At 42.9% G+C, this 17,282-nt stretch overlaps 1 protein-coding gene across 1 annotated transcript in view; it reads right to left on the bottom strand.

Moving 5' to 3' along the window:
* Window positions 1–361: 361 nt before the first annotated feature.
* The window catches only part of LOC143942676 (uncharacterized), a 153,693-nt gene continuing 136,772 nt past the window's right edge, over window positions 362–17,282 (bottom strand). The window contains exon 5 of the mRNA XM_077464056.1: window positions 362–579. Within this exon, the coding sequence (XP_077320182.1) occupies window positions 467–579 (113 nt within the window). The 3' untranslated portion in view covers window positions 362–466. The remainder of the gene's footprint in view (window positions 580–17,282) is intronic.

The raw sequence follows: 17,282 nt of genomic DNA, 5'->3' as shown, positions 1-17,282 counted from the left end.
CAGCACACTGGTCTTCCCAGTTAATGGTTGAGCAGGGTGTCGGAACAAGTCTGATCATTGGAAGAGAGCAGACTGGGTTCCCAGCACAGCTTGAAAACTGATCACTCTGTGTGGTCAGTTATTAATCGGAAAGCGGAGGGACTGCCGGGAAACACCAGGGACTTCACACAAAGGAAGCAAAAAAAAAAAAAAAAGAGAACAAGATACATTTCCATACATTTTATTTTTTTATTGAATTTTTATGGTTGAACTAGATGGACTTGTGTCTTTTTTCAACCTGACTAACTAACTATATAACTACGTTTATGGTGGAACAGCAGGCACATATAACATACAATTGGAGGTTGGAGGCCAGATTTTTTTTTTTTTTCCAGTTTCATTTTTAATATTTCATAAATTAACTACAAATTTCATTTGTGTGCTTTTCATTTTTCTTCAGACCAGCGTAGGAAAAAAAAAACCTTCATCAGTTGGCTGTACACTCTGTCCTAATGTGGTGGAGTAATATAAGCACAGCAAGAAGGGGAACACAACCTGACAACGATTGATAGATCACGGAAGACATTGTTGAATGTTTTTCTGGGAAAAAAAAAAAAAGTTATAAAATGATGTCTATAAATACAATTTAGGTAACAGATAATTTAGCTACATTTAATTGTGTTTTAATTGACTAGTACAATTTGAAATAAAAATTTTGAGTTTCACCTTAAAGTGAACCTGAAATGGTTTAGAAATGTCCTGGGTAACAGCAGTGATAAAGTGCAGAACCTTATGGTGCCTCCAGGGGGCCCCGGCCTGGCTGGAGGTGGCAGGCTCCTTCTGGGCATCCCTTTTGCTAGGCAGCAGGTCACTCCATCATCTGCCCGCAGCTACACACCCCTGCCCCTGGCTCCACTGCTCCAATTGGCTATGCTTCTCTAAAACCAGATTTAGGCATCACAAGCCCAAGGGTTCTGGCCTTGTGACAGGATCGGCTAGCTAGCTCCCTTGCTGTCATACCCAGCTTGTTGTGATACTTATCATTTCGATTGCTTGTCGCTGACCACTATCTTACACTCAGACTACTCTTTTGGATTGCCACCTGAAATTGTACTTAGAGTGACTACTTGATTACGCTTGCTCTCTTCCTGCCCTGGCCTCAACACCGTCTATTGGATTATGATTGCTCTCTTCTTGCCCTGGCCTCAACACCGTCTATTGGATTATGATTGCTCTCTTCTTGCCCTGGCCTCAACACCGTCTATTGGATTATGATTGCTCTCTTCTTGCCCTGGCCTCAACACCGTCTATTGGATTATGATTGCTCTCTTCTTGCCCTGGCCTCAACACCGTCTATTGGATTATGATTGCTCTCTTCTTGCCCTGGCCTCAAAACCGTCTATTGGATTATGATTGCTCTCTTCTTGCCCTGGCCTCAACACCGTCTATTGGATTATGATTGCTCTCTTCTTGCCCTGGCCTCAACACCGTCTATTGGATTATGATTGCTCTCTTCTTACCCTGGCCTCAACGGGACACTCTTGTTTTGCTCCTAGAAAACAAAAGTGTCCAGAGAGGAAAACAAAAGTATCCAGTTAGGAAGACACAAGTGTCCCGGGAATAACAATGTATTATTATTGTTAGTAGTAGTATCACGTTTATTTTTTATTAGTACATGAATTATCATTATTAGTAGTAGTACCACATTTATTAGTATTAGAATAATAATCATTATTATTATTATTATTAGCATGAATGAATGAAATACTTGTAAAGCACACAATGTGAACTGAATCGCCTCTAGGCGCTGTGGCGAGCTTTGATCAACTGCTAAAAGAGGAAGGTCTGGAGTTTTTTTCCTAAAAGCCAGGTGATTTTCTTCCAGGCGGATGTTGATTGGTAGAGCATTCCATAGCCGAGGCCCTTGGACAGCGAATCTCCGATCCCCCTTGGATTTATACCGGGCTTTGGGCACGAGGAGAAGGTTTTTGTTGGCTGATCGAAGATTGCGGTTTGGTGTGTAATGATTTATTTTCTCCATTAGGTATTGCGGAGCTTCTCTATGCACGCATTTGTGGGTGAGGCAAAGGGTCTTGAACGTGATCCGATTTTTTACGGTTAGCCAATGTAGACTCCTCAGTGAAGGAGAGATGGATTCCCAGGGTTTTTTTTCCCTGTTATCCGCCTTGCCGCCGTGTTTTGGATCAGTTGTATTTGCGCAAGTTGATATTGTGGTAATCCTATGTAAAGCGAGTTTGCGTAGTCCAGTCGTGAATTAATGATTGTTCCAACTACCACTGCTTTGTCATTCTTTGGGATAAAAGGGATGAGTCTGCAAAGCATGCGCAGCAGATGGTGAGATCCACTGACTACAGATCCTATTTGCGCATCCATTGACATTTGTGCATCTAAAATAACCCCGAGACTCTTCGCTTTGGTCTTTGGGGAGATAGTCTGCCCAAAGACGGTTGGTGGAGACCAGGAGGTTTTGGTTGCGGGCTTATGATTTTGGTGTAAGATAAGAAGCTCTGTCTTTGATTGGTTCAGCTGGAGGGAGTTGGTGGTCATCCAGTCCTCTATTGATTTGAGGCAGTTTTCAAGTTGTTGTTGGTGATCTTTTTTTCCATTGATCCGGAAATAAAGTTGCGTGTCGTCAGCGTAAGAGTGGAAGCAGAGATCTGAGCATCTGATGATTTGAAGGAGTGGGCGAATGTAAATGTTGAAGAGAACGGGTGACAACGGAGAGCCTTGAGGGACTCCGCAGGTGACTGCCCGAGTTTCGGAGAGGAATTTTCCTAGTTTCACTGTCTGTGACCGATTTCCTAGGAAGGACGCGAACCATTGGAGATCTATGTCTTGGACTCCGGCTACTTCTGTGAGGCGGACGAGTAGAGTATTGTGATCTACTGTATCAAACGCTGCACTTAGGTCTAGCAGTACAAGGAGACACGGCTCTCCGTCATCTGCTGCTTCCAGGGGGCGTCATCCCAAATCTTGAGGAGAGCTGTTTCTGTTCCATGACCCGGGCGGAAGCCTGATTGCAGCGGGTCCAGGAGTTTGTGAGTATCCAGGTGGAGTTGTAGCTGATGTACTACAGCTTTCTCCATGATCTTAGAAATGGTGTTGAGACTTGTAATCGGCCTACGGTTGTTTGGATCCTGAGGGTCCAGGTTTGGTTTCTTGAGTAGAGGTTTGACGATGCCTTGTTTGAGGATGCTGGGAACAATCCCTTCGTGGAATGATCGGTTTATGAGGTGGGTTATGGTTGGAGCCACGATGTCGGAGCATTTGTTCAGTAGTTTTGTGGGGATGATGTCAATAGGTGAGGTACTGTCACGCAGTTTATTAATGATGTTTTTTGCGGTGTCTACGGTAATTGCGGATAGTGAAAATTTTGGCGGTTGCGGTATGTTGGTGCAGACATCCTCTTTATGTATTTGCTGGCTGAGGTTGGATGTTTTCTTCTGACAAATTGTTTCCCTGAATGGTTTTGACTTTATCGATGAAAAAATCCGACAGTTTGTCACAGTAATCCTGGGATTCGCTTTCTGGGGGTTCTAGGCACACCGGATTCATTGATTGATTAACCAGTTTAAACAGTTCCCGTGGTTGGTTTGCGGCCGTTGAGATTGTATATGAGAAGTGGTCCTTTTTGGCTTTGAAGATTAGCAGTGTTAGTATTAGTAGTTATATCACATTTATTATTAGTAGTACATCAATTATGCTTATGATGATTATTATTGTTACACCTAACATTAGTAGTAGTACATTAAGTATTATTAGTAGTATTATTATGAGTGGTAGTCATAGTGTCATGCATCACATGAAGTATAAAGCCGCGTACACACGTAGCCGTCTGTCCGACGTACTTAGTCTGGCGGACGTCCGCCAAACTGTCCGTCGGAATTTTCGAAAGGGCTACTTGCCCACACACGGCACTTTTTCAGCGGACTAATACGGCGTACTAAGTCCGCCTTACTAAGTCCGCCGTACTTTAGAAATGAACAGACTTGCCCACACACGCGGAGGAAAGTCCGCTCATTTCGAGCGCGTCTCCAGGTAGGCGGGGCCCGTGAAGGAGACGTCGCTGGCCCCGCCGCCTGGTATGGACTTAAAGGGGAACCCCAACGCCGAAAAAAATCGGCGTGGGGGTCCCCCCCAAGTCCACAACAGACCCTTGTCTGAGCACGCTACCCGGCCAGGAAAGGGGGGCGAGCGAGCGCCCCCCCCCCTCCTTAGCCGTACCAGGCCGCGTGCCCTCAACATGGGGGGTGCCTTGGGGAAGGGGGGGCCGCGTGGCCCCCCACCCCAAAGCACCTTGTCCCCATGTTGATGAGGACAAGGGCCTCTTCCCGACAACCCTGGCCGTTGGTTGTCGGGGTCTGCGGGCGGGGGGCTCATCGGAATCCGGGAGCCCCCTTTAATAAGGGGGCCCCCGGATACCGGCCCCCCACCCTATGTGAATGAGTATGGGGTACAATGTACCCCTACCCATTCACCTGTAAAATAAAAGTACAAAAAAAACACAACACACGAGATAAAATACTTTATTGCACAGCTCCGGGGGTCTTCCGTCTTCTCGCCGGACTCCTCCGCTATCTTCTTGTAGCTCTTTTACTAGTGGAGGAGTCCGGCTTTCTTCCTCGCCGCCGGCCTCTTCTCCCGACTTCGGGGGTCTTGTCCCCCTCTTCGGTTCTTCTGCCGGGCCACCGCGCCTTCTTATAGCTCTTTTACAGGCGGTGGCCCGGTCTTCTGTCGCCGCCACCGCCTTCCGTTCTTCTTCTTCTTCTCCTTATTCTCCTGGAGATGTTGACTCAACGCTCTCTCCGGCCACAATGCCAGGGACGCGCTGCGCAGCCACTTATATAGGGACAAGGGGCGTTGTCACATGGCTTTATGTCACATGGGTTGGTGTCACATGGTGACCCTGCCCCCTTACGATGTCACAGTCCCCATGTGACATCAACCCATGTGACCAACCCATGTGACATAAAGCCATGTGACACCGCCCCTTGTCCCTATATAAGTGGCCGCGCAGCGCGTCCCTGGCATTGTGGCCGGAGAGAGCGTCGAGTCAACATCTCTCAGGAGAAGAAGGAGAAGAAGAAGAAGAAGAAGAAGAAGAAGAAGAACGGAAGGCGGCAGCGGCGACAGAAGACCGGGCCACCGCCTGTAAAAGAGCTATAAGAAGGCGCGGTGGCCCGGCAGAAGAACCGAAGAGGGGGACAAGACCCCCGAAGTCGGAAGAAGGGCGACGGCGAGGAAGAAAGCCGGACTCCTCCGCTAGCGAAAGAGCTACAAGAAGATAGCGGAGGAGTCCGGCGAGAAGACCCCCGAAGACGGAAGACCCCCGGAGCTGTGCAATAAAGTATTTTATCTCGTGTGTTGTGTTTTTTTTTGTACTTTTTTTTTTACAGGTGAATGGGTAGGGGTACATTGTACCCCATACTCATTCACATAGGGTTGGGGACCGGTATTCGGGGGCCCCCTTATTAAAGGGGGCTCCCGGATTCTGATAAGCCCCCCGCCCGCAGACCCACCGACAACCAACGGCCAGGGTTGTCGGGAAGAGGCCCTTGTCCTCATCAACATGGGGACAAGGTGCTTTGGGGTGGGGGGGCCTCGCGACCCCCCCTTCCCCAAGGCACCCCCCATGTTGAGGGCACGTGGCCTGGTACGGCTCAGGAGGGGGGGCCAGCGACGTCTCCGACGATTTTTTTCGGCGTTGGGGTTCCCCTTTAAGTCCATACCAGGCGGCGGGGCCAGCAACGTCTCCTTCGCGGGCCCCGCCTACCTGGAGACCCGCTCGAAATGAGCGGACTTTTCTCCGGGCGGGAAAAGTCCGCTCATTTCAAAAGTACGGCGGACTTGCATACACACGGCCGGATTGTCCGCCGAAATGCGAGTACGACGTGCAAATTTTTGTGCAAACCGAAATTCTAAGTCCGCCGTACTGTCGGGTCAAAAAAGTATGCCGGAGGCTACACACGGGGGGATTGTTTGGCAGACTTGAGTTTGCCGGACTTTTCCACCGGATTGTTTGATCGTGTGTACGCGGCATAAGTAGTACAATAATTAATAATAGTATTATTATTATTATTATTATTATTATTATTATTATTACATGTATTATTACTATTAATATTATTAATTATTATTATTATTATTATTTCTAGTAGTAGCAGTAGTCATAGTAGTAGTTGTAGTATTTATTAGTATAATATTAATAATACTATTAATAAAAATACATATTATTTGTAGTTGTTGTTATCTCACATTTATTATTAGTATTACATCAATTATGATTGTTTTTGTTATTACTACACTTATTAGTAGTAGCACATTAAGTATTATTAGTAGTATTATTATAAGCAGTAGTAATAATATCATGTTGTATTACATGTATTATTATCAGTAGTTGTATTTATTATTATTAACAGTGTGGTTATTTTTTTTATTTTTTTTTTTGCACAAAGCAGTTTGTATATAATATATATATCTTTTTTTTTTTCTGTGTTCACTAGAGAAGGCGACTGCTATAAAGAGGTAATTACCCAGGCAGTTGCTTAACAGTTTTTTTTTTTCATCTTTTCCTCACTAACTTCTGCAATCTCTAATATCACCACAAGGTGGAGGCACATATTTCCTTATTCACAACACTTTCTTCCAGAACAGATTACAGTTTGATTATTGTTACATTTACATATTTAGTTTAAAAAAAAAAAAAAGAGAATAATGGAAACAACAAGAAAAAAAAAAAAAAAAAAAAAAAAAAAATATATATATATATATATATATATATATATATATATATATATATACAATAATAATAATAGTGATAATAATAATAATAATAATAATAATAATGTGTTTTTAAACTTTTCCTACTAAAAAATTACTTTAAATATACTTTGCCAGGTCTGTATGGAAACATTCACTCTCTGTGCGGTTAATTGATTTTATCTCATCAATATTATTGCTGTGACTGCAAAATCACTCCTCTGTATTAGGTTTGCTTTATCAGATATCTGTTTTTTTATGTTGTTGTTTTTTTTTGCTGTGTATTATGTTAATTTTTATGTTGGTTTCTGTGTTGGTTTTTATTCTGGGTTTTATGCTGGTTTTTGTGTTGGTTTTTATGCTAGTTTATGTGCTCCTTTTTTATGCTGGTTTTTATGCTGGTTTTGTGCTGGTTTTTGTGCTGGTTTTATGCTAGTTTTTATACTGGTTTTTGTGCTGGGTTTTATGTTAGTTTTTATACTGGATTTTGTGCTGGGTTTTATGCTAGTTTTGTGCTTGTTTTTATGCTGGGTTTTATGCTGGTTTTGTGCTGGTTTTTATGCTGGTTTTTGTGTTGGTTTTATGTTGGTTTTATGTTGGTTTCATGCTGGTTTTTATGCTGGGTTTTATGCTGGTTTTATGCTGGTTTTGTGCTGGGTTTTATGCTAGTTTTTATACTGGTTTTTGTGCTGAGTTTTATGCTCGTTTTTGTACTGGTTTTTATACTAGTTTTGTGCTTGTTTTTATGCTGGGTTTTATGCTGGTTTTGTGCTGGTTTTTATGCTAGTTGTTATGCTGGTTTCTGTGTTGGTTTTATGTTGGTTTTATGCTGGGTTTTGTGCTGGGTTTTGTGCTGGGTTTTGTGATAGTTTGTGTACTGGTTTTTATACTAGTTTTTGTGCTAGTTTTTATGCTAGTTTGTGATGGGTTTTATGCTGGTTTTGTGCTTGTTTTTATGCTGGTTTTTGTGCTTGTTTTTATGCTGGGTTTTATGCTGGTTTTGTGTTGGTTTTTTATGCTGGTTTTATGCTGGTTTTGTGCTGGATTTTATGCTAGTTTTTATACTGGATTTTGTGCTGGTTTTTATGCTGGTTTCTGTGTTGGTTTTATGTTGGTTTTATGCTGGGTTTTGTGCTGGGTTTTGTGCTAGTTTGTGTACTGGTTTTTATACTAGTTTTTGTGCTAGGTTTTATGCTAGTTTGTGATGGGTTTTATGCTGGTTTTGTGCTTGTTTTTATGCTGGGTTTTATGCTGGTTTTGTGTTGGTTTTTTATGCTGGTTTTATGCTAGTTTTTATACTGGTTTTTGTGCTGGGTTTTATGCTAGTTTTTATACTGGATTTTGTGCTGGGTTTTATGCTAGTTTTTGTACTGGTTTTTATACTAGTTTTTGTGCTAGTTTTTATGCTAGTTTGTGATGGGTTTTATGCTGGTTTTGTGCTGGTTTTTATACTGGTTTTTGTGCTTGTTTTTATGCTGGTTTTATGCTGGTTTTGTGCTGGGTTTTAGGCTAGTTGTTATGCTGGTTTCTGTGTTGGTTTTATGCTGGGTTTTGTGCTGGGTTTTGTGCTGGGTTTTGTGCTAGTTTGTGTACTGGTTTTTATACTAGTTTTTGTGCTAGTTTTTATGCTAGTTTGTGATGGGTTTTATGCTGGTTTTTGTGCTTGTTTTTATGCTGGGTTTTATGCTATTTTTGTGCTGTTTTTTATGCTGGTTTTTGTGCTGGTTTTTATGCTTTTTTTTGCTGGTTTTTATTCTTTTTTTTGCTGTTTTTTTATGATTTTTTTATGCTTTACGTTTCCTTGGCTAAAATATGTAACAGAAGCTGACAAACCACTTATAGCTTTTTTTACTATAGAATAAAATTCTAAAGAAATGTAATGTAACTGATGATGAAAATAACCAAATGACTAAATGTTGTGTATGTAAACCACAGCGTGGAATAAGAAAACCAAAGGAAACCTGTCAGGAGAACTACACGCAACCTGCCATTGATAACTTCATACAGCGTATCTAAACCAAAAAACAAAAATGTAATTCATTGCAACTTACCAGTTCTTAGATGTGATGGCTGCGTTAGTTTTCTTTTTTCAGGATTTTCTTTTCACCTGGTGACCCTGATAGTAACACACTTCCTGTCCTAGAGTGTGCTTGACCAGGTAGTACATTAACATAATAAGGAATGTTTTTGTAGGGATTTTAAAGGTGCCAGGAATAGAACAAAAGGGTACTTTATGATAACAATTCTCACATTTTATTAATACATAATTTAAAAGTTTGACACATTAAAATTAGACTAATTGTCTTTTACGTGGCCATAAATGGTGTATTCACAATTAGTGGTCTTGTGGTATCTGTTTGCTGACATGTTTTTCCACTTGGGGCTTCTTCAGGTGCCTTGAAAACCACTGTTAGTACAGTTACCAGTAAACCTCTAGGTATCACCAAAAAGTGCGACCTACCAGGAGTAGAAAGCAAGTGGCTTAGACCAAACATTTGGGCAGCCTGCAGGATATAAACGTATCCAACAGCTTATCCTTGTTAGACTTAAGCCACTGGTAAAAAAAAATCCAGGCGCCCGCTGCTAAATCCATATTAGCAACTTAGTGTCTTGGCGTATCCCTTGTGGCCACACAGTGTCCTTCTTCCTTCCTGCTCCTGGCAGGTGGCACTTTTTGATGATATCTGGAAGTTTACTGGTAACTGTACTAACAGTGGTTTTCAAGTCCCCTGAAGAAGCCCCATGTGGTGAAACATGTCGGGAACAGATACCACAACATCACTATCTGTGAAGACACCATTTTTAGGACTCAAGAAATTAGATTATGCTATGAGTACATCAGGATCGATCAATTTTCAGATACTGTATACACCAGTGACGGTGAATCTCGGCACCCCAGATGTTTTGGAACTACATTTCCCATGATGCTCATGCATTCATGCAGTGTAGTTGAGCATCATGGGAAATGTAGTTCCAAAACATTTGGGGTGCCAAGGTTTCGCCGGTGTACCGACATATTCGACGAACTATCGCAGTTTGCTGCGGAAGTGACGTTCTGTCGCCGCCATCTTGCTGCACCCCAACACTCCTCCATAGTAATGCCCTGTACACACGGCTGGAAATTGCAATGGAAAAGGTCCGATCGGATTATATTGTTGGAAAATTTGATCGCGTTTGGGCTCTATCGGACTTTTTCTGTTGGAAATTCGGACGGAAAAGATTTTGAGAGCAGGATCTCAAATTTTATGACAAAAAAAAATAAATCCGATCGAACTTTTTTTCGATCGTTTGTAGAGAATTCCGATCGGACAGAGTGCCACGCATGCTCAGATCAAATTACAAGACCAAAGCTATTGGCTACTAGCCGCAACGTAGTCCCGTCATAAGGAACGAATGTCATCATGTTCCGAACCATCGGATTTTCCGACAACTATGTCTGACCGTGTGTATGCAACACCAGTTTAGGACAAAATCCGCCGGAAAAATTTTGTGGTCGGAATGTCCGACCATGTGTACAAGAAGGGGGAAAGCGGACATGTTGTTACACCCCCCCCCGGAGTTTTGCATTTTACACTAAGGAGGGGGAAAACGGACATGTTGTTACACCCAAACCGTGTGTACAAGAAGGGGGAAAGCGGACATCTTGTTACACCCACCGGAGTTTTGCATTTTACACGTATTTATAACAGTAAAGTGAGTTTATATAGTGAAATTCAGGACTTACAACTCCGTCTGACTACTTAGATCTTGAATTTTAAAAGAAACGGCAACCCCGTTTCACAGGTTTGATAATCTAACAGAAGTTCGCTGCTTTTAAAATTCAATATCTAAGCAGTCAGACGGAGTTGTTATTCCTGTATTTCACTATATAAACTCGCTTTGCTGTTATAGATACGTGTAAAATGCAAAACTCAGGTGAGTGTAACAACATGTCCGTTTTCCCCCTCCTTAGTGTAAAATACAAAACTCCGGTGGGTGTAACAAGATGTCCGCTTTCCCCCTTCTTGTACACACGGTCTGGGTGTAACAACATGTCCGTTTTCCCCCTCCTTAGTGTAAAATGCAAAACTCCGGTGGGTGTAACAAGATGTCCGCTTTCCCCCTTCTTGTACACACGGGTCAGACATTCCGACCACAAAATTTTTCCAGCGGATTTTGTCCTAAACTGGTGTTGCATACACACGGTCGGATAAAGTTGTCGGAAAATCCAATGGTTCGGAACGGGATGACGTTCATTCGTTATGACAGGACTACTACGTTGAGGCTAGTAGCCAATAGCTTTGGTCTTGTAATTTGATGTGAGCATGCGTGGCAGTTTGTCCGATCGGAATTCTCTACAAATGATCGGAAAAAGTTTGATCGGATTTTTTTGGTCATAAAATTTGAGATCCTGCTCTCAAATCTTTTCTGTCTGAATTTCCGACAGAAAAAGTCCGATAGAGCCCCCACACGATCGGATTTTCTGACAATATAATCTGATCGGACCTTTTCCGTCTGAATTTCCGGCCGTGTGTACAAGGCATTACTATGGAGGAGTGTGGGGGTGCAGTAAGATAGCGGCGACAGAACGTCACTTCCGTAGCAAACTGCGATGGGTCTCCGAATATGTCGTTGCACCGGCACTGATATATCCCATAGTTTTGAGGGTTCTATAACTTTAATACAGACTAAATAAAATATACTGATTGGGGTTTTTTTCTTCACCAAAGATATGTAGCAGAATACATATCGGCCTAAATTTACGAAGAATGATTATTTATTTGCAAAATTTTATAAGGGAAACAAAGAAAAACACGTTTTTTTTTTTTATTTATTTATTTTTTTTTCAAAGTTCAGTCTTTTTTTTGTTTGTTTATTTAGTAAAAAATAGAAAATACATGTTGTTTGGGTACAGTGTTTGGATGACTGAGTAATTGTCATTCAAAGTGTGACAGCGCTGAAAATTGGCCTGGGGGGTGGGTGAAAGTGCCCGGCACTGAGGTGCTTAACCATTAGTAATACAATACATGCTGTATACATTTTCTGTAAGAACAAATTTTGGGTCCAGAATGGATACTAATTGACAAAAATGAAAAAATAACTAATTTAAAAAGTGGTCAGGAACGCCTTATGTTTCTTAAGATAAATAAGACGGTGTCGGCAGACGAAAGCGTGCGCTCTTATCTTTCCTTGTGACATTCTGCGTGCCAGGAACGGGTGAGATTTTCACACTTCCCCTTATTGGACGGTGGCCACAATCTAAAACCAGCAACTCCTGCAATCTTCTCAGACGCATGGGGCATCCTCTTCATTTCAAAGCGTTCACACTCACTTATCTAGATTTTTCTCCTATGATATTTGACTCACGCAATGGTCCATATATAGTCTATGTGTAGGCAAGTTGCCAATTGCAGAAGTATTCATGTAAGTCAATATTTGACGTTTGCAATCATTCAGCTTAGATTCAGTTTGGCCGTCGGTCTGTTTTAAGAAGCTGTGTGTGTTATATCTACTTTATCTATCTATCTATCTATCTATCTATCTATCTATCTATCTATCTATCTGTGACAGACCTAGCTGGGACCAAGGCTCTTGGAGGGGACAGAATGCGAGCCTCTTGCCTTGTGATTATGGGACCTCGCATTTGGGGGAATGGTGCTCTTTGTGAGCTGTATGCCTGGGGACCCCTGAGGTGGTGTTACTTGGATTCAGGTCCGTGCCCCCCTGAAGACACACAGACTCTGGATATGTAAATGCCATGTTAGCAATAGACTGAATCACACTATTGGGACACAAACTCTTATGCCGCGTACACACGACCGGACTTTTCGACATCAAAGGTCCGACGGAATGATTCTGGCGGACCATTCGATCGTGTGTGGGCTGCAGCGGACTTTTGATTTGCAAAAATCCATCAGACTTTAGAAATGGAACATGTTTCAAATTTTTCCGCCGAAACTCCGCCGGACCCAGTTCCTACCAAGAAATCCGCTCGTGTGTATGCTAGTCCGACGGACAAAAACCGACGTGAGGGCAGCTATTGGCTATGGGCTATGAACTTCCTTATTCTAGTCCGGTCGTACGTCATCACGTTCGAATCCGTTGGACTTTGGTGTGATTGTGTGTGGCCAAGTCCGTTCATTCGGAAAGTCCGTCAGAACTCTGTCAGAACTCTGTCAGAACTCCGCCGAAAGTCCGTCGGACCTAGTCCCTCGAAAAGTCCGGTCGTGTGTATGCGGCATTAGATGCCAATATCATCACCTCCAGCCACCTGTCTGTGTCTTGTATAATGTAAATGAGTCTAGTCTGGCTTGAAACATATTCTAAAGAGTAAAACAGAGGGGGGGGTTTGGGACTTTAAATGAAGCACAACATGGTGCTTCCATCCCGGTAGTTATGACCTTATGGCATTTATAATTTTTCAAAATCATTTTCTCCTTTTCTATTTACTTATTTATTTGACTTTGATCTTATATCGTTTTGATTATATTATCTTACTCATTATGTTCAGGCCTTATGTGCAGTATATATGTATATGAAATAAATTATATTCTTTATGATTCTAGATTAATGTCTTCAATTAAATATTTAAATATCATTCATTTACAGTTTGTCTTTACTATACAATTGCTTCATCTAAAAGTCCCAAACCCCCTTTACAGTTTTTATATTCTAAAGAGTATTTCACCTATTGTTGTTTGTGCTAATTAACCTGCAATTGAAATGTTAGTGAGCTAGGAGCCAAAAAGTCTTATCCCTCAGTCAACTAGTCTGAGTGTTGATTTAGATAATTAGCTCATGCTAATTAGGTTAGGTTTTAGTCTTCTACTGTATTTATAAATACTTGGCATTTTGGTTCTAATAAATCAGTCCATGTTGAGCAGTTAAGCAAGTTTTGGGCTTGTAAGCGGTTGGAATATCTTATTGGAGTCAGATTGGAGGAAGCGGGATATACTGAAGGAAGCACTCAATCGGAGTGTTGGATCGGTTCTGTCACACTATCTATCTACACTATATTGCCCAAAGCATTGGGACGCCGGCCTGTACACATACATGAACTTTAATGCCTTGTACATACGGTCGGACATTCGACCACAAAATCCGTCTGATTTTTTCCGACAGATTTTGTCCGAAACTGGTGTTGCATACACACGGTCGGATCAAAGTTGCCGGAAAATCCGATCGTTCGTAACGTGATGATGTTCGTTCGTTACGACGGGACTACGTTTAGGCTGGTAGCCAATAGCTTTGGTCTCGTAATTTGATCGGAGCATGCGTGGCACTTTGTCCGATCGGTATTCTCTACAAGCAATCAGAAAAAGTCCGATCTGATTTTTTTTTTGTCGGATCCTGCTCTCAATTTTTTTCCGACGGAAAAAGTCCGATAAAAGTCCGATAGAGCCCACACACACGATCGGATTTTCCGACTATATAATCCGATCGGACCTTTTCCGTCAGAATTTCCGACCGTGTGTACAGGGCATAATGCCATCCCAGTCTTAGCCCTTGTACACACGGTCGACATTCCGATGGACAATGTCCGATCGGACCGTGTTGTCGGATAATCCGACCGTGTGTGTGCTCCATTGGACTGTTTCCGTCGGAGTATCCGATGGACCAAGTTTTCCAGCTGGGCTATAAAATTTTCCGACAATATGATCTGATCGGACTTTGTCCGATCATATGTAGAGAATTCCGATCGGACAAGGTGCCACGCATGCTCAGATCTAATTCCTAGACCAAAGCTATTGGCTACTAGCCTGGACGTAGTCCCGTCCTAACGAAATAACGTCACCACGTTAAGTATGATCGGATTTTCTGACAACTTTGTTCGACTGTGTGTATGCAACAGTTTCAGACAAAATCCGTGGGACAAAATCCGACCGTGTGTACAAGGGCTTAGACCGTAGGGTTCATTATTGAGTTGGCCCACCCTTTGCAGCTATAACAGCTTCAACTCTTCTGGGAAGGCTGTCCACAAGGTTTAGTAGTGTGTCTATGGGAATGGTTGACCATTCTTCCCGAAGCGCATTCATGAGGTCAGGCACTAATGTTGGATGAGAAGACCTGGCTCCGAGTCTCCGCTCGAATTCATCCCAAAGGTATTCTATCGGGTTGAGGTCAAGAAGCCAGCCAAGTTCATCTATCCCAAACTCGCTCATCCATGTCTTTATAAATCTTGCTTTGTGCACCCGTTTGCAGTCGTGTTGGAACAGGAAGGGGCCGTCCCCAAACTGTTCCCACAAAGTTGGGAGCATGCAATTGCTTTAAACAGGAGGGTGGTGCTTGAAATCATTGTTCTTCTTCATGGTTAACCATGATTACTTGCAAGAAAACATGTGCAGTCATCATTGCTTTGCAATAAAAGGGAAGGATATTGCTGCTACTAAGATTGCACCTAAATCAATCTTCAAGTAGAGAGGTTCAATTGTTTTGAAGAAGGCTTCAGGGTGCCCACGAAAGTCCAGCAAGCACAAAAGACCATCTCCTACAGTCTATTCAGCTGTGGGATCAGATTACCACCTGTGCAGGTGGCCCTCCAGCTGCTGCCAAACTACAAGTCCCATGAGGCATTGCAAGGCTGACAGTTACAAGCATGAATCCCACAGGGGGGATATGATCAACATGTACAAATACATAAGGGGTCCATATAGTGAACTTGGTGTTGAGTTATTCACTTTACGGTCATCACAGAGGACAAGGGGGCACTCTCTAGAGGAAAGTAGATTTCATCTCCAAATACAAAAAGGTTTCTTCACAGTAAGAGCTGTGAAAATGTGGAATAGACTCCCTGCAGTGGTGGTTCTGGCCAGCTCAGTAGATTGCTTTGAGAAAGGCCTGGATTCTTTCCTAAATGTACATAATATAACTGGGTACTGACATTTATAGGTAAAGTTGATCCGGGGAAAATCTGATTGCCTCTTGGGGGAACAGAAAGGATTTTTTCCCCTGCTGTAGCAAATTGAATCATGCTTTTCACCTTCCTCTGGATCAACTGTGGGTATAGGATTGGGTATATGGGATTGTATGATATTATTTTTTATTTATTTATTTTTATGGTGGAACTAGATGGACTTTTGTATTTTTTCAACCTGACTAACTACCGTATTTATGTGTGTATAACACACACACTTTTTCACCCTTAAATAGGGGGGAAATCGTGTGTGCGTGTTATATGTTGATATAGGCTGCCTCAGAGGGGAAGGAGGGAATGAGCGCGGCCGAAACAGAGAGCCGCAATCTCCTGTGTACTCGGCTCTGCTCGGCTCGCAGTCACACCCTGTCCCGCCCTCTGGACAGCTCCTATCATTGAGGTCCCGGCATTGGACCACTGTTATGTCCATCATAGGGGCTGAGCTAAAGGGCGGGACTGGTCGGGACTGGGCGTGACTGCGAGCCGAGCCAGGTACACAGGAGATCCGGCTCTGTCTATCCCAGCATAGATAAGGCTACAGATGGGCACGAATCAGCCTGCAATTAGGGACAAGGCTGCAGATGGGCATTGATTAAGCTGCAATGATGAGCAAGGCTGCAGATGGGCACTGTTCTGGTTGCAATTATGGGCAAGGCTGCAGATGGGCACTGATCAGGCTGCAATTATGGGCAAGGCTGTAGCTGGGCACTGATTAGGCAGTAATGATGAGCAAGGCTGCAGATGGGCACCGATCAGGCTGCAATTATGGGCAAGGCTGTAGCTGGGCACTGATTAAGCTGTAATGATGAACAAGATTGCAGATGGGCACTGATTAATAATAAGCCCTGCTGCAGATAGGCACTGTTCAGGTTGCAATGATGGGCAAGGCTGCAGATGGGCACTGATCAGGCTGCAATTATGGGCAAGGCTGTACCTGGGCACTGATTAGGCTGTAATGATGAGCAAGGCATCAGATGAGCACTGATTAGGCTATAATGATGAGCAAGGCTGCAGATGGGCACTGATTAGGCTGCAATGATGGGCAAGGCTGTAATGATGGGCAATGGCAAGGCTGCAGATGGGCACTGACCTTTATTTTGCTTCAAAATTCTTTATTTAAAATGTATTTTTCTTTCCTAAAACTTCTTAAAATGAAGGTGCGTGTTATATGCTGATACATACGGTATGTAACTATGTAAGGTGGCAACAGGGCATATAGAACAAGGCCAAATCTGGTACAGCATTATTTTAGAAAAGGTCTTGCAGAACACAGTCTCGGTATTATAAAAGACACTTTAGAAGGCTTACGATGCCCAACAACATCCTGATAAAGGAGGTGACTGAAGGCGGTATGGAAGCAAAGGCACCTGAAAGGTAAAAGAAGTTCCTAGCTGGCAGCTCAGTTGTGCGATCCCTGCTCGGTCCATTCTCCACTGGAACCTCGCTTTATGCTATAAGCAGGGCTTTTCTTCAGCAGGAATGTGGGGGAACGCAGCTCCGGTACCTTCAGCACTGAATGTATGTAATGGCAAGGGGTGCTGGGGTCTGCTTAATAGACATGTGCAGACTAGAATATTTCGTTTCGTTTTTTCGTTTTCGTCCGTAAATTTTATTTATTTAGTTACTCCCG

The sequence above is a fragment of the Lithobates pipiens genome, unplaced genomic scaffold (assembly GCF_037356315.1).
Source record: "Lithobates pipiens isolate NorthernLeopardFrog02 unplaced genomic scaffold, aLitPip1_a1.2 Scaffold_30, whole genome shotgun sequence".
Taxonomy (NCBI): domain Eukaryota; kingdom Metazoa; phylum Chordata; class Amphibia; order Anura; family Ranidae; genus Lithobates; species Lithobates pipiens.
Note: the sequence above shows the minus strand (reverse complement) of the source record. Positions and strands in the feature narration are given on the sequence as shown.